Raw genomic sequence first — 22,521 nt, 5'->3', positions numbered from 1 at the left:
AAAATGGGGGCGGGGGAGGGGGGGGAAATAGATGGCAGACTGTAGCTTTCCTTACCTTAAAGTCATCTGGGAGCAGTAGCTTAGATGTCCTTAGGAAGCTTAATATATATCTGAAAATTTCACCATCTCGATCAATGAAATAATGTTGCTTTAAACTGTCCAAGACAATAGGCTCAGTGCCATTAAACAGACGACTTATTCTGAAAAAAGAAAAGAAAAAAGAAATGGGCAAAAGAGACAAAATCTCATTACACCCTCAGGGCTTGAAAACATCCAGCCAATCTAGCTGCATCAATTCAATGTGCATAAAGTAATGCAGTATCTTAATTTGGTGACAAATGCAAACAAGGGCACCAAGACAGACGCCTTAAATGTGTGTGCATGCACATGCTCACACAGTGCCTGCCCGCGACTGCTCCTAGCACTAAGCTCGTCCTGCCCTGAATCAGGGCTGCAAATGAGTCTCAGCCCCAGCAAGGGAAGTGCCTACAAAGTTCTCACCCTGTGGCTGGCTGGATAATTTTGGAGAGAACATGTCTCACCAGGTACATTACACACCCGTTCAGCAGGTACCGTGAACGAGAACTGGATGGATACTCATAGATGGGCTCCTGGACATGAGCTTCTGCACCAGCTGTGCTGATATTTTGACCAAAGGCCATCCAAGCATTTCCATGTTGGAGGAGGGGGACTCCAGTGCGCTGCCATGAGCTGGATGGCCCCCTCAGTGCTGCATGTTTGGGCACAGCAGCAGCCAGCGGCCTATACAGCATTTGCAGCGCTGCCTGCAGGACCGCATCCCGCACCAGTGGCTGCGCATCAGTGTCTGGCAGGAACAGCAACGTGGCAACCCTTTCCTGAGCAAAGAAAAGGAAGTGAGACACATGAGAGCAGAGATCCAGCTGGGTAGGTGTAAGCAGGACCAAAACACCCCATCAGCTGCACCATGCCAGTTTTCTCCACATCCTGACAGTATGCTGCAGAAAGCAAGCTGGGCATTTGCCGGGCTGCACTTCCTCCCGCCTCTCCCTCCAAATGTCTGGCTTCTTTCAGAAGGCTTTGTCTTCCCATGAGAAATAACCCAGCTGAATATATGTTCTTGAAAGGAAAATCACAGGAGACAGACAGCAACGACCTATTAAGTAATTGAGTCCATCTCTCTGACAGTGCAGCATTGTTCCCAACTGCAGAGTGTCTCGTGTTTCAAAGTCGAGTCTTAAATAACCCTGCCAGTGAGGACTCCACCATTTCCCAGTGAGACTATTCCACAGCCCGCCAGATTTCACTGTCGAGCATCGTCCCTTAGACTCAGCTATGCAATCCCCCAGTATCCCTCGCTGCGACCAGGGCAGGGCTTTCCCCTGCTGTGGAAAACGAGCCCACCAACTCCCTGTCCAAGGCAACAGCCAGCACCGCTGGCGAGTTGAGCGGCACGGCCCTGGCTGCGCTCCTGCTTTCCAGCCCTGCAGCGAGGGGCATGGGCGAGAGGTGCAAGAGGGCCCCAGCGGGGCTGGGGATGGCGAGCCCCGGGCTACGAGCCGGAGGGGCCGCGCCAATGCTCGCAGCTGCTCCACGCTCGGCTTGCTTTGGGCTGGGGGGGTCTTGCAGCACAGGTGAGATTCGCTCTCCAGAGCTGCACTTTGGTCTATCTCCCAGCTTTTTTATGTAGTTGCAAATTTAATTCATGTGGCACTTATTTCTAAATGAATTTCTAAATGAAATGAGATATCGAGTAAAACTGAACTTAGCAATTCCCTGCTGAACTCAGCTAAAAACCCTTTTCCCCTTTTACGCAAGTTGTAGGTTTCACTGCCTGCTCTCCTGTCTGTGCTAGCATTCAGCTACTCTGAGTTACTTAAGAGAATAACCAAACAACCTAAACCCTAATTATAATACGTTTACTGTTTTTCTTCAACCTCTAGCTCTTCAACTGTATCAGAACAATCCAGCTCACACTGCAACACTTAATTTATATAATCACAAGGTTCAGCGAGCCTCCAGTAATTCATTATTTTCCTTTTTATTGTTTTTTGAGGTCTCTTTGCCTGAGACAACTAAATATATTGCTTGGTACAGCGTTACATTTTAGTCCAGGAACCAGACAGTTAATTTGTTTCCTTAGACATGCACACGAGCCTGTGTGCTGTTCTGGGTTAGCCTGAAAGCAGATAGAGCTACTTAACGTTCAGTACGGTAGGTGCATTTATTAAGTATTTGTGTGGCTACCAAAAGTTTTGAGAACTCATCTTTCCTACTTACTCCCTAAACAAGCTGGGCTGTGGCTCAAACCTCCTCCCTTTCACAGCCCTTTTTCTGTGAAGTCTGCAAACCAAAGCGATGGCTGCTGTTCAGCTCCTTGGTGCATATGAGGGAGGGAAGGTTTGCCAGCAAAGAAAGGACGCAGGGAAGACAGGATACAAAATTTTAATGGGCTGCTCTTTAATGTAGTGAAGCATTTTTTTTTTTTTGGTAATGAAAACAAAACATGAATTTTGAGGCCTTTGTGGAGTGCCCTGAGCTGTATTTCTTCACCAGCAAAATTACTGCTGGGGAAAGAAACTTGCAGAGTGTTGAAAGACTTAACTGCCACCCCAAAAACAGAGTGATGAATAGTTTAAGGATTTATTTGACATTTTAGGGGGCCGCTATGTTCCAAGAACAAGCTTCACTGCAGCATGTTGTAATGCTGCATGCAGAAAGTGCTCCTGCTTCTCCCTCCTCACCAGTACAAACTGTACCTGCAGTAAGTCTATCAGAAAATGCAACTGTGAGAGCACAAAGTGAACCCAAATGACAGCTTTGAGGAAATTTTTGCATGTTGGCTGTACCTGGGATGTGTAAAGCCATGGACATACAGTGACTGACAGCTCCGCAACCTGATGCGCTCAGCAGATGGGTCTCAGACTGCATAGCAGACAATGCCATGTGCACAGAAGTTTGGAAGGGAAATGTGTGCAGGCTGTCGGGACATCAGCAAGTGCAAGGGGATAGGAACGGCTTTGCACTGCGCAAACTTGATATTCCACCAGACATGAGGTGCCAGGCTGGCAGGAGGGCTCAGGCTCCCTCCAGCTCGTGGTGCAAGTTCCTGAGTTGTGGGGAGCGGCTCCAGCTCTCGGACTGGGCAATGGTCACCCCAAAATGGTTGCTTTTGTGAGCAGTTGTGGTGCCCGGTACTGGCAGACAAAGCGGGTAATGGCATTTTTCAGGAATTGCTGCTTGCTTATGGCATGTGGGAGTGGTGATTCCAGGGCTGTCTGTAAAGCAGTGGAAAGCAGAGGAAAACACAGACCAGACAAAAAGAGCTGCACTTAGATCCTACAGAGATGGGTGAGTCTCAGCAGTGACTGCTTCTGCAGTAGTCCCACCTTTTGGAAGAGACAATTCACTTCTTCATTTAAAAATGCTTTTAATATCTGTTTTCCCAGATTTAATTTCCAGAGAGCAGACCAAGCCAGGCTCAAGCAAAGCAGTCACAAAGCTTGCTTTCCCACTGCCTCCGCCTTCCTGGCCACATCTCACTGTGCTTCACGCTGTCCTCCCTGTGCGAGGCTCTTCCCAGCCATGACTTTCTCCTGAACCGCTCCCAGCCACTGCCCTACGCGTGCTGCCCACCCAGATGCTCGCAGGGCTCCAGCTCCCGGCCACCACGACTGCATGCCCCTGCAGAGCTGTGTTAGGAGGGGGCTGGCGCCCAGCCTCCCGCCCAACGGGTCTCCTGGTTCCTCCAGCCCAGCCGGCTGCTCTTCAGCCCTCTTCCCAACATCTAGAACACAACCTGTTGATCCTATTTCTACAATTTCTTTGTGCTTCTGTTGTTTCTGCTGAAGGCTTTTTTTGCATTTTTCAATAATGTTTAGCCAAAATGCCAGGGGGCAAGTTTCTAGCTTTATACCGATTTCACTATGATATTAAGATCTCCTTTTATTAGATTAAAAACAAACAGCACAGCCAGCCAACCCACAAGGACAAGAGCGCCAGTAAATTCTTTTCTGAGCTCCTTGGACAGGGAAGGAAGCTGTGTGCTGCGTTTAAGCATCTACAGACAACCACTGCTACCCACACACCCCGACAGCGCTCGCTACCATTTTCCATCTGGGGACCGTGCAGGCTCCAGGCTCCCTGCAGCGCTTGCCAAAAGGTGAGCATGGGACGGGAGGCTGAACACAGCACAGCGAATCCAGCCCTGCTGCAGTCCTCACCACACATGATCTCATCCAGAGACTTATCCAGCTCCATCTCGGAGCAGTCAGGGCTTTTTGCTCTCCAGAGCACTCTGTCTTCCCAAGATTCTTGCCAAGCAGCGGCAGTGGAGCCACACAAAGCACATCACGTGTCGGGAGGTTCAGGAGCACTTTGGGAGAGGTGAGGGGTTTTTTTGGGGGGTACTGCTTTCTCTTCCTGGTCCAGTTTAGCTCTTTTCTTGATAGCTCCCTTTTCGAACAGAAAACTGAAGTTCTTTCTTACTAAATCTGGTTCCAGGGGCCTTGAGAGGAGCACCAGGTACAGTGGGGCTTGGAGGAAAATCAGCAGTGTCGCTGTGCCAAGCACCCGCAGAGCCTCTGCTCCCGCACCCCGCTGCGGCCCCCTGCCACCCGGCCCGTGCTCCTACCAGCCAGCACAGCAACGGCGCGTGAGTGAAACCCTTTATCACAACATTGCACTAAAAGTATTAATTTAAGTAATTACATGATTAATATTTAACCATTCAGTGATATTTTTGTCATTCATAATTCAGTTGTTTGCATTTATTAAAAATTGATTCTGTAGACACTTTTTCTGCCCAATGTCAATTCAGCGGGGAGCGTGCATTTTAGAGAACTGTCATTAAATGTGGCTCTCTTCTAATTTCATGGGAGGAAAATTATGGGAGGAAAAAGGGAAAGGCCTGTAGGTGAGCCCCTCCAGCACGTGGGTCTATGCTCTGCTCAGTTCCCTCCTCCGTCCCTGCTGCTCCACGCCGACGCAGAGCAGGCTGACAGGAGCTCTGCAGCTCCTCTGCTCTGTGCACGAAGTCTGCCGGCCGCTGTGGAGCTGGAGGAGGAGGCGGTAGCTGTGGGAAATGCAGCAGAGAAGAGGAAGAGGGTTGTTTAGGGCTGGGACAGACCAAGGGGCCGAACCTTTGAGCACAACCTGAAACCGCTCCATGGGACATGCTAGCAGTGTCCCAGGTGTGCGAGAAGAGTCCCGCCACGGCTGCTGAGCAGAAAGGGCTGCTTCTCTCTTAAATATTTGTTCAAGGTGGGTACTATAGATACTGTTAGCTGCTTTGAGGAGAAAAAACATGCTGTGAACTGGAGCAGAGGTGCTCAAGAGATGGGAGCATATCATGCTGCATCTGATATGGCTACCTGGACAGCTACACGGTTGTTGTCACTGGTCCTGCCACAGGACAGCAGCTTCTGGGAAAGGAAAGCCAAAAGCAGGCAGGGCGACAGAGCCCTGCGCGATGCGGGGCTGGTGCCAGGAGGCAGGGCCCCGGCCTGGGACTGCTCAGTGCCACCCACACCAGCACCGCCTGGGGCTGGCAGGGATCTTTACAGCTGCATTTTTCACGTTTCCCATTATTTTTACTGTAAAACCGAGTTGTGTCAGACTCAGTCAAGGGTTTGTGCACAAGCTCCCAGCAGCGCAAAGCATAATGGAGAGAGCGCCCGCAGCCACTTTCCCAAGGGACGCAGCCTGTCTGGGCAGCGGGCAGGGGTGGCCGCAGGAGGGACAGGGACAGGGACAGCCTGGCCAAGCACCAAAGGGGTGTCTTGGGTCTTCTGCCCCGACGGTCGCTAGGAGGGAGGACACTAAAACTGTCTGCCAGGACACATGCTGCCCCGTGCCCGGCACAGCCAGGCACATGGCTAAAGGTTGCATCTGCCTGCAGAAGTTTTTCTGATCTGCCTCCGTTTAAAACTTCAGCCCCATACCACACTTTCACAACCTGCTGCCCAACCACTAATTTTAAGCCTTTTCTGATTATGGGAAAATAACGCTAAGGGGAGGCACCGTCTGAAGCAGGGGTCTCTGCACACAACCTGGCCACGTTACACTGCAGAAACACCGCGCAGGCTTTGCTGTTACGGCTCTGCAACGGTTTCTATTATAATCAAAGATAACATCTTGACCACCTCAGATTGCTCCAGGCACACACTTGGCTCAGAGGATGTTCGAGCCAGGGAGAATTTTGATTTAAGCATCTTTCAAATCTTTTATTTGTATAGTGACAGGAAAAAGTGTGTGTCATGGGAGAGTCCGAGTCTTAAACTGGGGGCATAAACTGCTGCTCTGCAAACTATGAACATCACGCAGCCACGCGTGGCCTGGGACCAGTCTGTGTGCCTGCAGACACAAAGGGGTGACCCCAAGGGCAGGGGAGATCCAGCACATTGGAGCCCAGGCCAGGCACAGGTTTCATGTCCCAGGTTTCAAGCCCGGGGACAGCACCCACGTTTCTCCAGGGCACCATCAGCCACCAGCACCCTGCAGGCACTGCCCAGCCCCATACACGCGCTGATCAGCTCTGGACCCTTCAATCCTGATGGCACAAGCCAGCGACCACAGATACACAAGTACAAAACTGATCTGTGAGAAACAAATGGGAACACTAAAAGCCTGTAACCCCCCCCCACATCTCTCCATTTTTAACACCACCGGTGTATCTAGTAGTACAGTCCTGTCTTGGCAGAGGGATGAATGAGGTAACTCACAAGGTAACAGGCTTATCCATCTCTAACTGCTGTAACCTTGCGTGCCTGCTTTCTAACGTTGGCCCTGGAATGCCATAGGAGTTTTCTGAGCCATGTGCTCACTTTGCAGTGCTTCTGAAGGATATTACACTCATTAACTATTAAGGACCTGAAGGAACTGCAGGATCTGTTACCTAGATTTAATACTTCATATTTTGCTTGAATAGATATTCAGGCTTGGATATCTATTTTTACAATAGATCAGAGCTAGTATCAACATGTATTTTTAAAAGTCAATAATCCAGAAAGAACATTATCATCTACCACCCTGAATCATTTTTACGAAGTTCTGGAAGACTTTTTTTTACACTATCATTAAAAATTAGCATGTAATAGATCTTGTAGTTAAAACAAAGGTACGGACAATTATATTTCAGTTCTCTGTTACTATCAATTCAAGTCCACGGAAGCAAGGTAATAACAGCCACTGAAGTATAAATTGCCTGTTATTTTTGAAATACCACAAAGTATCCATGGTAATAAGGTTGAGATCTTGTGGGTCTTTCACTTGTGTTTGTTGCTAACAGTCTATCTCCACACTTAAGACACTTTTGCAGGTGACTATTTGATATATAACCTCGTGGAAATATATACATATATATATATAGATTTTGATAAATTCAATTTTTGTTAAATTTGTAGACACTATTACCTAATATATAAATTAGCAGTTAAGACAGAAATAAGAAACGCTAATCCTGGTGCAGGGGCCAGTCTCTTTTCCTGTGTTAAGGAGCTCTCTTGCCATCAGGAGCCAGGTCGTGCATCAGCGGGGCTGAGCATCCTGTCAGGTCCTCAGGGAGAAGCAGGAGGGAGCAGTCACACAGTTATAGGGAACAGACCATCAGCTGAGGAAATCTGGGCTCCAATGTGCTTTCATTTCCGTGCTTTTCATTTCCATCAGGTTTACGACAGTATTAACCCTAAGCCCTTCACCTCGTTGGGAGGCTGGAATTAGGCTCACCAGCACTGGCCGCTCATCCCAAATTTATCAGCAGCGTATTTGTTCCCTGAGGGCCCGGTTCTGCCACCCGTCTCCCATAGAGTAAACAGTTCATGAGTAAAGCACTGCTTAGCCATGAGTAATGGTGGCAGAATCCAGCCCTAAGTCAGGCTAATGATTTTATTTTGCCTTATTAAACTAGCGTTTGTATATTTTAGTGTGTTATTTTAACAGCTATAAAAAGACTTTACTAAACAAACAGTTTCTAGTATGTTAATTGCTGTATTACGAATTCTTTCATTCCGTTCAGCGTATAACCACATTTATAAGCTGGATAAGTAGAGACACATACAGACAGAACAGCACTCATCCTACCTACACATCATAATTCTGCCACATTCATTTCAGTCATCAGTCATGAAATGCATTTGCTGTGCTTAACAAGAAAAAATGTAACTTTCAAATACAGGTACAATTTGCATTTTCCTGTAAAGCTTCCCTGCGTGCCACTGACATGGTTCCTCTGGTCCTGTTAATCTTTTGTAACAGAGAAGGTGAAAACCAGCCTTCCATTAAACGTACCATTTGCATTTGTTCCCTAAAGCCTCCGCCAGGCATTAGTCTGTTGGTCATACCCGGGCCAGAAGGCAACGTGCCGGCTTCCCAGCACCCGAGGGCTGCCTGGCTGGGGTCAGCTACGCCAGAGCACGGGCTGGATGAGGTCTCTGCAGCGACTGGAGCTCAACCTGTCCTCATTGCCCCCTGAATCCTTGGCTTAAAGCTCCATGGGACATGGGCAGACACCTCTAATTCAGGTATGTGCATCGTGTTGGTGCCACCAAAGCCAAAGCAGCAACAGCGGTGCCATCACTGGGTAAGAGGCCGGGGCTGTGGCCGGTGGTAACTGCTGAGCAGCCTGACGCAGGCAGCGCGGCTGCAATTACTGCACTTCAAGATGGGCCAGTTCTGCCGCCCCTAGTCCTAACAACGACTTGGGAGAGTGTGAAGGGCAGAGTTTGGCTGACTTGCACAATTTTAACAGAAGCAACCAAATCATATTACACTATAATACGAACCTTCAAAACACAAAACTCGTTACAGGTAAGAGCGAAATATTTTTCTTTCAATGAAATATGCCAAAGTTCAGCTAACTGCCCAGGAGCTCATACATTGGTAGGTAATACCTCTGTATCTGGGAATTCATTTCATTTTAAATTGTGGACTTGTATCTGAAATTAAACAAGCACATTAGCTAAGTTAAGCATGTTAGCTTGACTTCTAGTACTCTCACTTTTTCCAGTATGAAGTTCTGGTTACTCTTCCTCTTCTGTCTTCCAATTCATTCTAACTGAACTTATAACTAAATTGTTAGTGAAGATTAAAAATATTAATACAAGTTTTTATTGCTACATATAACCTGTGTGTATTGTACAATTGTTGCTGCTGCTCTTATTTGAACCCTGTGAGAGTTCTTGGCCTTTCATGGTTTCTTAGTAGAGAACTTACATTAATTTTAGCCATGAAAACCAATGCAGGAACAAAAATTCTTTAATTTCAAACAAACTCCCAAACAACCATCCTAATGCTCTCTAGTTTCCCAAAGGTCCCAATCCTGCAAGAACTGCATTTCAGTTCAAACCCTGTGGGAGTTGTGGGCACTCAACAGAATTAAGTTAATACCTGAGAAGATGCACAATTCAAATAAAACATTCCTGCCTATACAAGCCTTTTCTTGCTGTTCCTTTAAACATCCCTTCCCCTAAATCATGGTACTATAAAGGACAGGATGAAAAAAGGGCTGCAGCAAATATCAGACCTCTTCCTTCTTGCCTCACTGTAACTTCAAGTGGGAGCTAACACAGTATTTTTACTAAGATTTTCGAATCTGACTAGATCTGGACATTGCTGCCACTAACATCAACCCTCTACAACTGCGCATGCTGGGAGGTTGGCAAACATGCAGATACTAGTTTTATTTTAATATAAATGGGCTAACTCTTTGCTCATTGAAGTCAACAGAGAAACTCCCACTGGATCTCAGTGAAGGCAGAAAAATTTTCAAATGTAACTCCTTTACCTTCCAGGGTACAAGTCCGGCCCTCTGCATCCTTCGCATGTGTGGGTGCCGTGAAAACAGCACATTTAAGTCCACAGCAGGAGCAAGGGGGGCAAACACTTAAGGTCTGCACCACCTTTATAAAATGTAAATGGTGACAGCTAACGCACTTGCTTCGGTACCCACTGCTCATGCAAACTGCTAGAATATGTCATCCGCTCAAACCATATCCCTGCACTTCTGAGCCCAGGGATATGAAAGCTGAGAAACTTTTTTCTGTGATTCTTTTATTTATTTCCAGACCAGCAGGAACAAGTCACCAGACACAGGCTGCCAGGGACCCTACAGCACGTCACTGCCTGAGCTAAGCACGAACTCAAATCTGCCCATGGTGCACACGCCTGCCTCCGCTGTATCAGGATGCTCTCCACTGACACCAACGGGAATGATACCAGTGTCTGTAGGTATGGATAAATTAACTTTCTGCTTACAAGAAACTCTGGCAGTATGGCAACATTGGCAGTTGGTGGGCATGCCAATTTGCTAAACTGGTAAAGCTCTTCTCTCGCTGAGAATTATAATATGGAAAAAACAGCTTATCTTACATTCATCCTCTGTTTGGTTTTCCTGCAGCCCATCCTTTTGTCCACCAGTGAATAAGCTATGCTGATTTTGCACAGTCTCAGCATGTAGCACCGCTGCAATTACACTGCTGAACACCTTGTACAGCTCACACCACTGCTTGCTTTGGCACAGAGACACCGCGGGCAGTTACAGGCAGACCAAAGGACACAGCTGGCTGCAATTCTCTACAAGTGAGAGATGAAGTTGCACCCAGTTCTCTCTATCCGTATTTTTGTTGTCACACTTAAAATGATGACTGCATAGTGCTCCTGTTTATTTTTACATTTGATTAAGCTGTACTCAACATACTTTTCCTGGCTCACTTAAAGAAACTGAGCATGTCAAGACCGATCTGTGTTTTTGATTTGTGTTTTTTCAAAAAGTGTTTTTGAAGGGAAAACAACCAACAAAGCCTTATATCCACATCAAGTTAGAAGACTTGGGTAACAGTTTTTGCTGGTGAGCCTGAGCAGTTGGCAGGTGATAGGCAGAACCAGGGTGCAACTTCCAGTAGGCTTTTTGTTACTGCAGCAAGAAAAGAGCAGGGAAAGAGAAGCAGCTACATGCTGAGATGTCAGCTGCGAGAGCCCGGTTCTGCAGCCACGTTCCAGAAGAAAAGGGGAGCCCCTGACTTGGGGCTCCGGAGAGAGAACTGGCATGCCACAGGGAGACAGCAGTTGATACACCTGCTGCACAGAGGATACTATGGGCTTAAGCTTGGGAAAAACTTGAAATAAGGAAACCATTAACTGTAGGATTCTGATGAGATACTGAAAACTGAACCTGGCTTTTTTATGTGACTGAGAGAGATTCATTCTTAAATACAATACTATGGTCATGGGTTTGATTCTGGTCCCAGTGAAGTCAAGGCCAAAACATCCTTTGACTTAATTGAAAGCAGAAACCAGCCCCCGCTTTAACCCTCGCATCTGCAAGGAGAATATAACTGGATGTGAACAGAAGAGGAAATGTTTGGAGCTGGTTACAAATCCATGCTTTTTTTTTAATGATTAAAAATCCGTCATTGAATTTTTCTCTCATTCAACAGCACTGTTAAGTACTTCTGGCCCAAGTTCAGTTCTTGTTCCCTCCCAGACAACCCCAGCACAAGCAGAGGGCCCAGTTTCTCTCTATTGTCATCTACTGATTCCCAGGGAGTTCCACTAGCCGAGTTTGTCCATGAAATCATATGTAAGTTCTGCAATGGCAGAATTTAGGCAGTGGTCCCCTGGAAGGCATACCACGTTCCCCAAATGCCAAAGCTGCAGCCTCTGATGCAAATCATACCGGTACAAGTTGCTGGCATAACATCGTCAACGCAATATGACACCAATGTTAAAAGAGTCTCTGGTTTTCATTGTCTGCTTTCTTAAGAGAGAGATTTGCTGCTGCAAAAGCTTCTACCAGATCTAAACGGATTACCTGCAGCACTGGTAGCATCTGCTCTCCATTAGGACAGAGGCGTAACGGGAGCCTGCCCTTTGGACTGGGATTCCTTCAGCGTTTCAGCTTTACGGTGCAAATCTCAGTTTCCAATGCTTGCCAACTGATCCTTTCTGAGTCTGACCAAGAGTAACGCTGCAAATGCTGCATAATAGCTTCCCAGCATCCACGTGCAGGATTCCTTTCAGGTATTGCTTTATGTGGTCCTCAGCAGATAAAAAAGCATGAATTTTAGCCTTTGAACTCATACCATACTACAGTAGAGTGAAATCAACACAGTACACGTGAACACTGGAATACCTCTGCTTAGCCTATTTGTCCTGGTGCCCAACTCTGACAGGCAGGCAGGCGTCACAGTGATTGCATCAATAAGGAATGCAAGAAGTGCACACATGCTAACCTAAAAGCCATCCCGGCTGGCAGAGCTTCAAGTGAGAGCAAATTAGGTAAAAACAAAAAACAAATGCAAAATCTCCTAAAATGTTTACACATTATTTCTTTTTTAAGCACCAAAAGATTAAAATACATGCTAACAACAGCAAATGAGGGGAAAGAGTAAGTAATTTGGTGGTTAGAGCATGGAGATAAGAGTTTATAACTCTGGAGCTTAACTCCAGCTCTGCAGCTTCTCCCAGCTACAAAAAACATGTTAGTAGAGCCACCATCCTGGTGTAACCCTGTTTCTATCAATAGAGCTATACCGGGGATGAGAGTGACAATAGTTACCTGTTTCAATCACCAGATTATGCACTTAGTGTCACTATAGCACAACTGAACAAGCTGATGTGCTACAAGGACTAGGCGAATTCATCAATTTGTTATTTTCACCTAACAGAGAAACTTGGCAAAATCAACGTGGCTAGCAGCAGTTTGGGGTACAACCCATGTTAGCTACAGCCTGGTATGCTCCTCACCGTGTTACTATGGCGTGCTCGAGAGATCTAGCCTCCCTTATGCTCTCCTATAGGAATCCCGTGTTTGCATGCCTACATGTTTCTTCCATTTAAATATGCACTTTGTTCGTAAAGAATTCATTAACCCATGAATAGATTAATTCTGATTTCAATTATACAGGTACAAGTTTGGAGTAACTCCTTCAAAGCCAGGGGAGCCACCTCTTTGGGAAGGCTATCTGACCATAAAAGGTACATGCACCTACCCATAAGGGCAGGAATCTTTTTGTCCTCACTTGCCTGTTGATTTTACGCATTCAGATGTCTGTAAGAACAAGTACCGGGGATAGCCAACAGTATATAGCACCTCGCTATAATGCTCAGGGTCTTGTAATCCCTTTCCTCACATCCTATCAGCATACATCCCTGGTGTAATTCTGCAGAGCTCAACAGGGTTACACCAGGGATTATTTTGGCCAGGCTTCTTATAAGGGCAGTTTTCTAAAAGAACAGGACTGCCTTTGTTTTCCTTTATGCTTACAGTACAACTCTCATCAACTTTACTGGAAGAGACATTTGGCCCAACGTGCCAATATCCAAACCACCTCCATTTACTTCAGTGAACGTAGGAAAGGAATTAATAAGGTCCAATGTATTTTTAAATCTTAGATTTCATAAATGATCACAAGCATGTAGGTCACAATATATACACAGTACGACACCTACGACAACCACCAGTGGGATCATTAAAATAATTAAGTTAGGCCTAGAGACAAATTCATTTCATAACATGTTCCTTACAAAACAGAAGACACTCCTCGCTTCATAATCTAGGGAGTCTGTTTTAAAAACTTCCTAAGTAGTTCGTGAAATATCCCCCTAAGCAGACCAGGTCTACTTGCCATTGCAAGGTCTTTATAAATCAAAAGACATACACCAGCAATGTGTATTCAAAGACCAAATATGAAGAGGTAACACCTCTCCTGCTCCACTGGTACGGTAGTTAGCTGTGACCTCAGGACACGATTTCCAGCACAAAGCTACTGAATCCGCACCTTTACATAACTCTGTCCATGCAATGTGTGTGCTGAGTGCACAGTGTACAAAGAAGAAATCAATAAAGGGGATTCCCCTTTGTTTTAACTGTAAAGCTGCTACAGCTGTGAACCTGGGCACAGGTGCGGTATTTTGCACCATGTTCATCAGCAGGAAAACAGCCTCCACTAGCAGCACATGAAAGGAGGAGGCAGGTTGCTTCCATAGCATCCTATGGGAGCATTTTCTCAAAACATGCTGCTAATGCTGATGCTTTTCATGTTAGCGCCCTGAAAACGACTGCTGAAAAATACTTAAATTGTGCTGCTGGCATGAAAGTGCCCTGGCAGGTGAGAGGTGAGTGGTGAGCAAAAGAAGCAACGAAAAAAAATGACAAAGGACTTGACCAACTAACCTCAGAAACTGCTATAAATATAGAGCGTTAAACAAAAAAAATGTTGAATTCTTGGTCTCCCTCTCTGCTGGGCTCTCTTTGTGAGTTTCAGTAAACCAGACTAATTTTCAAACCATTGTAAACAGGAAGGGTAGGCATTACTAACAGGCTAAACTCAACTCAGTGACAGTCACGTTAACGGTGCAAAAGAACAAAGAGAAGAGCAGAAAATGAGACATCAGCTGAGTTTTGCACTGAAGGTACTGGAGACACTGTCCAGCAGTCCTGAACCTCTCTCAGAGGCTGTAAATGACATCCCTCTGGCTGCAGCCAGGCTGCACGGACTGTGCAGGGAACACCTCCTCTCTCTTCTTCCCTTTTGACCAGCTGAGCCAAACAAGCTAATATCTAGACAGGAATGTGCAATTTCCTCAACTTCAGTTTTTTTGAGCTGCCTGAGCCAGGCTTAGCAACACAGTCATTATTTTATTTTTGTTAAGTCAGATGAGTGTGATTTGATATCTTCTCCTCTCCGTTATTAGCTTGGTCTGCCCCTTCCTAGGTGCTGTAATACCCATTGATGCCTATACCTCCACACAACCCGGGCTGTAATATATATGTACATATACAGAGAAATAATAATTTCAGAAAGCGTTCATCAGAGACTAGCTATGTAATATTTCCTTGCATGTTTCATTAAATATTCCAAGTAAACATACAAATAATTCATTCATTGACAGGCCCCAGTCTCAGCACCCAATTACAGTAAGATTTGTGCTCCCGAAGGGTAAACTCTGCTTTCCTCTCCAGAGCCTGTGGGCAGTCCCCAGGCAGCAGCTGTGCTGGGCAAGGCAGCATTTATGAAGTCCAGTAAGGAGTAAACACCTTTATCACAGCAGACAGCTCAGCTCTGTTGTGGCTCCCTACATGCCAGTTAGTTAGAGATCCTGGAGAGATGGACACAGACAGGTCTGAAGAATCAGCTTCCATACAAATTCCTTCCCTCCCATCTCTTGCAGTCACTGGAGTGAAGGGTTACATTACAGGGCTTGTTCTCCTTTGCCACCAAAGCCACTCAACCTTGGGGAGCACGGGGAAACCTGGTTTGGGTGTACTTCCACGGGCTCTGCCCCATTTCTCAAGGCAGACCCTGAATCCAAGATTTTTTCACTCTAGTGAAAGTAGAGACAGGGTATCTAAAACCATCATTCCCAGCTGTAATTACATCTCTGTTTTCTTCCCACGCAGGCCACATCACGCTCCCCTCCTTTGGGACAGCTGATGGATGCCCTGGTGCTCCCAGACCTGGCACTGGTGTAACTGCTGCTGTAGAGGCTCCGGCCAGCCCAGCTTCGAGGAGGGAACGGCTTCTCACCTCCACCCACCATGCTCTGCCCCGTGTGCTGCCCAGGAGCTGCCCTGGGTGGCTCCTGGCAGCATCTCCTGCCTGCCTGTAACTCCCCCCCCACCCCAGAGCTTACTGAGCACTGCATGGACTTGGGTGACTGCAGCCCTGCAGCACCCTTACAAAACAGCAACGCTTCACTGTGCAAATGGTTCATTTTACAGTATTCAATTCAGAGTCTGGGAATGGGAGCTCTTTTCTTGATACAGCTCCCACTCAGGTAAGCACAGCACCCACAGGCTTAGATGCAGACTGTGGGGAGAGGGAGGATGGGAAGTGGAACGGCCCTTTTTAAGGAATTTCTTCATTAAGTGTTCTGCTGGTCAAAATTCCCTTGGAAACCGAGATTTGCCCCATCAACAGACAAGTAAGAAAAACTCCCAAGATTTATCTCTAAATTGCAGGTGGATGAAATTAAACAGAAAACGATTTTAATCTCCACGAAAATTCCTACAGTAACTCAGAAAAAGCTCTACGCGTAACCCAAGCCTCTGGATTTCTGCTCCTTCCCTTGCTCCCTTCTGCAGCGCACCCCTAAGCGCCTTGCAAAGCAGCAGAGCCGGGGGAGCCCCTGCCAGGCTCACCCCTCTGCAACACTGGCGTGCCCGCACCCAGGCTCTGCAGCTCTGAGCATCTGTAGCACGCAGGAAGAACACTTGCTCCTACCTCTTCAGGTGTTTTCCTTTAAAGTCTGTGTACGCTTTAAGTTCACAATATCCATTAAAATTAATGAGCTTTGCGCTGCAGCTCACATGCAGGTGTGTTTTGTAGAGCTTTGCCTGAATGTGGGCTGCGGGCGCCGACTCAAGAGACTCTTTGCCTTTTGGGTAATTCACAGCGCTTCTTAGCATGGTTCTTCCGGAGCCTGGTGTCACCCCACAACCGACCGACCTCCGTGGGAACAGCGCTGCTTAGCAAGGGTGCAGCGTGCCCATGTCCTTTGTGGCACTAAAAGAGCAGCACTGAGCAGGTCTGCATGGGATGAGTTACTGAAGAGGGACCACACGCCATACACGTGCCAGGTGGGTAAGCTGTGGTCAGCATGGCATGGAATTGGCACTGAGGGCTTTTGGAACACCTAAGTTAGCATCAATGCTAACGATGATACAGGGTGAAGGAGGGTGTGCTGGCCCAGGAGAGCTGGCATCAGTTCTGCTCCAACTGCGACCCTGCCCTCACATGTACTGTGGTTTATCAGTCACATTGTGGGCACCATCAGTCTCTAGCTATGAACAAATTTGGTCTTACCTTTCTGTCCAAGGTACAGGGCTCGTTTAAGAACTGATTTACACCCACCTGCCAGTATGTGGTGACAGAATTTGCTAATTGGCATTGTTTTCTTGTAATAACATCAAGAATCCACAGATGGGATGGAAAATTAGAAAATTAGTTGTGGTAACGGGGGCACTGGACTGATCCTATATGAGCAAAAAATGTGAGATGCTCTTATGTATGCTAAGTCTGGAGAATTACATACCCTGAACACATTTGAATTAAGAATTTCCCTGCTCCCTCTTGTGAAGAGCAGAACCTAGTAGGGAGTCCTTAGCATAAAGGACAAAGTGGAAAATCTGTCTTGCAGATCTCAGTAACGGAGGTGTTTGAGCTTATAAAGCCACTCTCTCTGGCTGTAGGGCGTCAGCAGTCCTGGTCTGGCAGGGAGGAGCGCATTTCCCTGGAAGTCAAGCCAGCCTGGTGTGGCTGCAGGGAACGAGGGAGAAGGAAAAGATCTGAGGTGTTAGTGCTGAGCTCCCCCATCCAGAGAGATCGAGGTGTTGGAGAAAAAGGTAGGGGGATTTAAAAAACGCAGACATTTACAGTGCAGTTACACTCAGAAGGATGAGCTAGGTAGAAGAGGTTGCCCAAGTGTGGTTTTATACAAGAATGACGGTTTGCTTTGACAAGAAAAAGTCAGAGAAGACACATGCTTTAGGGGACTCCCTTGTAAATCCCCCAAAATGTTCACGGGTTCAGAGGAAAACGAGGCAGGGATATGCCTGAAAAACTCTACTATGCCTCATAACAGCTATGGTCATGTCACTGGTTTCTGAAACAGTTAAAAAAAGCCTGTGCTGTTTTTCTTTGGAGGACAGAGCCTCCAGAGGAGTGAGTGATGAAGCCAGGGTGCCCCAAGAGCCGCGGTCAGGGCGTGTGCTGTTAGCACTGACTGCCTGCTTTGGGCCACAGAACTAAGAAGTTCTCTCCTAAAGAGGCAAGAAAATGGCCACAAGTATCAAGGAAAGGTGGGTGCTGTAGGTTAGCCAGGCAGAGAAGGGCTGAGAGCAGACAGGTCCCGACCACCTTGTGCTGCCCACCACTAGTGGGGAAGCTCCCACTGGGAAGCCCCTGCTTCAATTCCAGTTATCCCTGCTCGCCTCTGTAACATGGCTAACACTGCTGGAAGCGTGACCTTTTACAACTATGTTTTGAAGAAAAGAACATGCTTATCTTTAATAGAGGCTTATACAACAAATACTAATTAACCAAGAATGTAAGGTAAATATATTTACCTTTTATAGCTGAACAACTCACAAAGAGCTCACAGTAATTCTCTGAGATAAACGTTACACAGGGCGGTAAAAAGGACAAGCTTCTAATGAAAAAGATCTTGTTCTGCTTTCTAACAGAAATTCAAAATTGTATCAAAATTGTCAGTGAAATGGCAAAACATAGGCTTGCTGTGGTATAAGGGGATTTGGAACTTTTAATTGTTTTCCACTTAAAGTCAATGAGCAGTGTGTCACTGAACTCAGTGGGAGTAAGGCTGGATCATCTGGCAGCATCTTTGGGTACTCCTCTCTGCACATTAAGAGCTTGGACTTTTGGTGGGTTTTCTTGTGCCTTTTTTTTTTTTTTTTTTTTTTTAAGAACTGAGTCTCACTCCCTTGGATAAACACAATTTGCAACTCACTTTATAGATGTGCTAGAGCCTTTGCAGCCTTTACAGTCTGTCACATAAATCCATATTCAAGTGTCAATGTGTGAAGGGGCTGCTTTAGAGGTCCTGTGGGTGAAAACATGAATGGAATTTCTAGAGGAAATGCTCTCAAAGATGAGTAATTTGTCTGCTTAGCTAGTTACTTTAGAAATAAGATACTGATGGTATGAGTATTCAACAGTTTTTTTTCTTTGCACACCTGTAGCTCACAACTACCAGAGTTGGCAGTTTTGATGGGAGAACTTACTGAAAATAAACTATTGAAAGTAAGCCTCAAATCCACGTAAGAAGATGCCAGCTTTACTGTACCCCCCAAAAGCTTGTTAACTTTAATGGCAATTTCAGGTATACAAGGATAGCAGCCACAACTAGCTGTAGGAAGAGGGATTAATAGTACACTTCCGAGATCATTTTTGTCACTACCATCATTATGCTGTCACTGATCACAATTTCTTTTGTGTTTCTTGTTTTCCTTGCCTTTCACCCTCTCAAAGGCCAACTTGCTTATTTATATGGTGTTTCATTCAAAAAGCCAACTGTAAGAGTAATGTGTGAGCGTGACCAGTTTAGAAACCATCTTTGACAGTGGCTGTTTAACCCTCTTTCTTTGTCACACCAGTTGTGTGCTGCTCGAGTGTTCTCTTCTTTAGAGATTTTATGTAGCCCCATAAAAATTTACTGGAAAGAGGGTGTCTACCACCTTTAATGCCTAATCTGGCACCCTTTACTTATGCAAATTTAATCAGTGGACAAATTCTCTTCTCCCAGCAGCTGCACCAGCACTAACAACATCAAAGACTTTGACAAAGTTGCTCCGAAACAACTCTGGGATCACTGAAATGCAAAATTTGGCCTCCGACTTCACATCGCCAGCTACTCACTCACGTGAGTAAGATTCCCAGAATCAGGTCCTTTGTTTCCATGAATTAGAGCCAACCACATAACTTGGGAACAGTCAAGCAAAGCAAGCAAGTGGGCTGAGCACAGTCAATCCTAACAAATTACAATAAGAAATGTATCACGCTGCCTGCTGTCAGGTGTAATTTATGTCATACCAGAGGGGTGACTGTAGAGCAGGTATAGGCAGGAACTGGTCATACCTATACTTGCTCCTGCTGGGCCTGATCTGGCAAGCTGCTAAGAGCTCTTCCCTCCCACTGAAGTCAACGTGAACTGAGCTTATTCAGGACCTAACAGGATTGGGCCTCCTTTAAATACTACTGAAGGATAAACATGATTTAATGATTATTTTTCTATTTCCCTTTAGCATGTGACATCTGTGTATACATACCCTGATTTTATTTATACATGTGCTCATAATCTGTACGTGTCCTTAAACATACGTGCATTTTATATATTACAAGCTAAAAGACTGTTTGGGATTTCAGAGCACAGAGAAAGAAATAGAGATTGTAACACAAATAAGCAGGAAGATTATTCCCACAGCTTTCACTTTTAGTGAGTGCAAATTGTATTTTATGTGACACGAGCTAAGATTTAGCAAAGCATTTCAGCGTATGCTTACATCTTTTGCTGAAACAGAAGCTACAGATTTGTTTAATTTCTTAGATCTGAAGTTTACAAGCTCAGGCTCAAACCAAGAGTTTAATATGCTGTCCAAAATAATCCAGGAAGCTCTGCATGTGGATGAGTATGGCTATGCCTCTATATGTGGCCATGCATGTCGTCTGCGAGCATACGCTAATAGTGCTCTGGCATTACTTCCAGATGTCTCACCCAGAACAGCTATCTCCTTCCTCCTGCATCTGCAAGAGACCCGGTCGCCTCTGTCATCCCAACCACTGCAAAGACAGCCTGCGCCTCATGGAAGCAGCACACCAGGGCAGTGAGGTACCATCAGGAGCTCCTATCATCCCCACTGAAACAGCTGCAACTTCTGCTCTGCTCTAACTGGGAATGAGAGCAGCCAGGCTCACAGGGGGGTAACCGACCAAGTCTACCATGCACCGCTGCAGAAAGCCAAATGAAGAAGGAGAAAAAAACAAACAAAACAAGTAAGGTTTGCTTCTAAACTTCAGTTGTACCCTCCATCCATAATGTATGTAGCAATAACGTCCTATCGTTGCTGGCGAGGGTTTATCTTTTGCTATAGAAATGTATCTGGTTACTAGTTAATCTTTCTGATTCACAGGTCTAGTACTGTAAGCTCTTCCTCCAGTAAGAACTGAAGTTTGAGCAGGTAAAAAAGCATTCAAGCCTTATGAGGTAACACTGCAATACAAACATCATACAGTACACAACAAAACATCTGGCAGCACATGAGATCTGGTCACAGTTTTGTACTTTTAGCTTAAATAAAAGCACAAAACCTGAGGGAATACAATTTCGGTATTTAGCAAAAAGGGAAAAAAAAAGGTTTTAAACCAGTACCCTGTTCTCTCTGAATAAAATCTATGAATTTATGTATATTCTCCTAAAACTTACATAACTAAAGTTTTTATTAAGCAAGTCTGATATGGGCATATTTTAAAAATAGTGTCAGCAGTGATATTTTAAACTCTGGAAACAGATGTGCTGTTCCATCACAACTGCTGAATCTTCTCTGTATTTTTTATACTATGAAGCCTTTGTCTGCTTCTCTGTTATAAATCTCTCCCCACTGAACAGATTTCTTCTCTATGATCAAAGAAGTACCACACAAACATCATTAAACGGAATCTGTCCTGAAAAATTATATTGTTTTGGCCTAACCATAAAATATAGGTATTTTAATAATTGTTTCTTTTCCATAGACAATGTTAGCAGCTACGTCTCCTTGGCATGAGATCACAGCTGTGTGCTTTATGACATCAGAGGCATTTCAAGGTGTCTCCATAAATGTCATTTATTGCTTGGGAACCTGCCAAATCTGTGCCAAAAAAAAACTAGTTCTTTTAAAGGAGAAATCTTCAAATAAATCTATATTTTTATACTGGTTGTCTATACCAAAAAAAAAAAAAAATCTGTCCCTTTGTGGAAATACTGGCCATGAAGGTAGCAAAACCTCCAATACCTAAATCTGCTGGCCTGAACTCTGGTTTGCTTCTGAGTCCATAGTGCCTGCTTTAACCAGTCTGACAGGCACCCTGATACTGCACATTTACCTACAGCTTCTGATGGTTGCATACAAGGCTCTTAGCCTTCTGAAGAATGAACAGCCTGAATGACAAAAAGCTGAATCTCTTTATTGATCATAACTGTAAATCAAAATCAGGTGTGTCTTAACACACTATTCCAATTAAAATGTTTCAACCCTGAAAACAGTGATCCCTTCCATATCACCACTGCAGGCCTGATGCTGCCCAGCATGCCCCATCTGTCATAGTGCCCAGTACCCCACGAGACTGGGACCTGTGCAAGTAATAAAGAGACTGTCTCATAAATACCAATATTTTCATGTCACCTCTGTTCATAATTTGACATATCTGCAGTCCCCTCTGCAATAATGTTGGCCAGAATCGAATCCCTCTTGCCAGGCGCACCATTAACACGTTCAGCACTAATCAGCTGCCCTTAACCATGCAAACTCCATCTAATCTGTGGCTACAAGCACACAGAGGAGGTACACTGGCCACTTCCCACGGGACATGCCTGCTGCCACAGAGGCACCGAGCTACGCCTGAGTTTAGGATTTCTGCTGGCCGACAGAAGCATCCATCAGTCCCAGTGTAACCGAGCTGTTCTGTTCTCCCAAAAGAAGGAAAATAAAAAGGAAAAAGGATTTTTTTTCTACATCTGAAAGAAAGAAGTCACTGGGTATAATTGGAAATAATCCAGGACAGGCACACCAACAGGTGCTTCACACGTAGCGCTACAGTGCTGAAGACGTTGAAAGAGAAAATGAATAGGCTGTCTAAATAATACATAAATTGTACAGGCGTTTTTTTCTATACAACCCCAGTGAAGTTAATGTATAAATCGGAAACTGAATTATTCATAAGTGGTGAATATATAATAAATCGTATTTCACACTGCAATATTCCACACAGGTACATGCCTATTTCCATGCGATGAACAGAAAGAGGCAGAGAGCCTGAAAACACAGAGGTC

The 22,521-nt window shown here is 45.5% G+C and overlaps 2 protein-coding genes across 8 annotated transcripts in view; one reads left to right on the top strand and one right to left on the bottom strand.

The window, feature by feature from the left end:
- Positions 1 to 22,521, bottom strand: part of KCTD15 (potassium channel tetramerization domain containing 15) — a 44,490-nt gene that overhangs the window by 14,778 nt on the left and 7,191 nt on the right. For all 5 annotated transcript variants that reach the window (XM_083794771.1, XM_083794773.1, XM_083794770.1 and 2 more), the window contains one exon: positions 56 to 200. In XM_083794771.1, the coding sequence (XP_083650897.1) occupies positions 56 to 200 (145 nt within the window). The remainder of the gene's footprint in view (positions 1 to 55; positions 201 to 22,521) is intronic.
- Positions 209 to 22,519, top strand: LOC310879847 (uncharacterized protein). 3 transcript variants are annotated; one of them, XM_083794785.1, is made up of 4 exons: positions 209 to 4,141; positions 4,483 to 4,633; positions 10,041 to 10,203; positions 12,881 to 22,519. In XM_083794785.1, the coding sequence occupies exons 1-4, from the start codon at positions 3,906 to 3,908 to the stop codon at positions 12,895 to 12,897; spliced, it is 567 nt and encodes a 188-aa protein (XP_083650911.1). In that variant the 5' UTR covers positions 209 to 3,905; the 3' UTR covers positions 12,898 to 22,519. The 3 variants fall into 3 exon arrangements, 2 of the variants coding, with proteins under 2 accessions (XP_083650911.1, XP_083650910.1); XM_083794784.1 differs by lacking the exon at positions 12,881 to 22,519 and having other exon boundaries at positions 209 to 4,365; positions 10,041 to 11,779; XR_014571158.1 differs by having other exon boundaries at positions 210 to 4,633; positions 8,288 to 10,203.

Source organism: Anser anser (assembly GCF_964211835.1).
Source record: "Anser anser genome assembly, chromosome: 11".
Lineage (NCBI taxonomy): Eukaryota > Metazoa > Chordata > Aves > Anseriformes > Anatidae > Anser > Anser anser.
The sequence above is the reverse complement of the archived record's forward strand: the minus strand, read 5'-3'. Positions and strand labels throughout refer to the sequence as shown.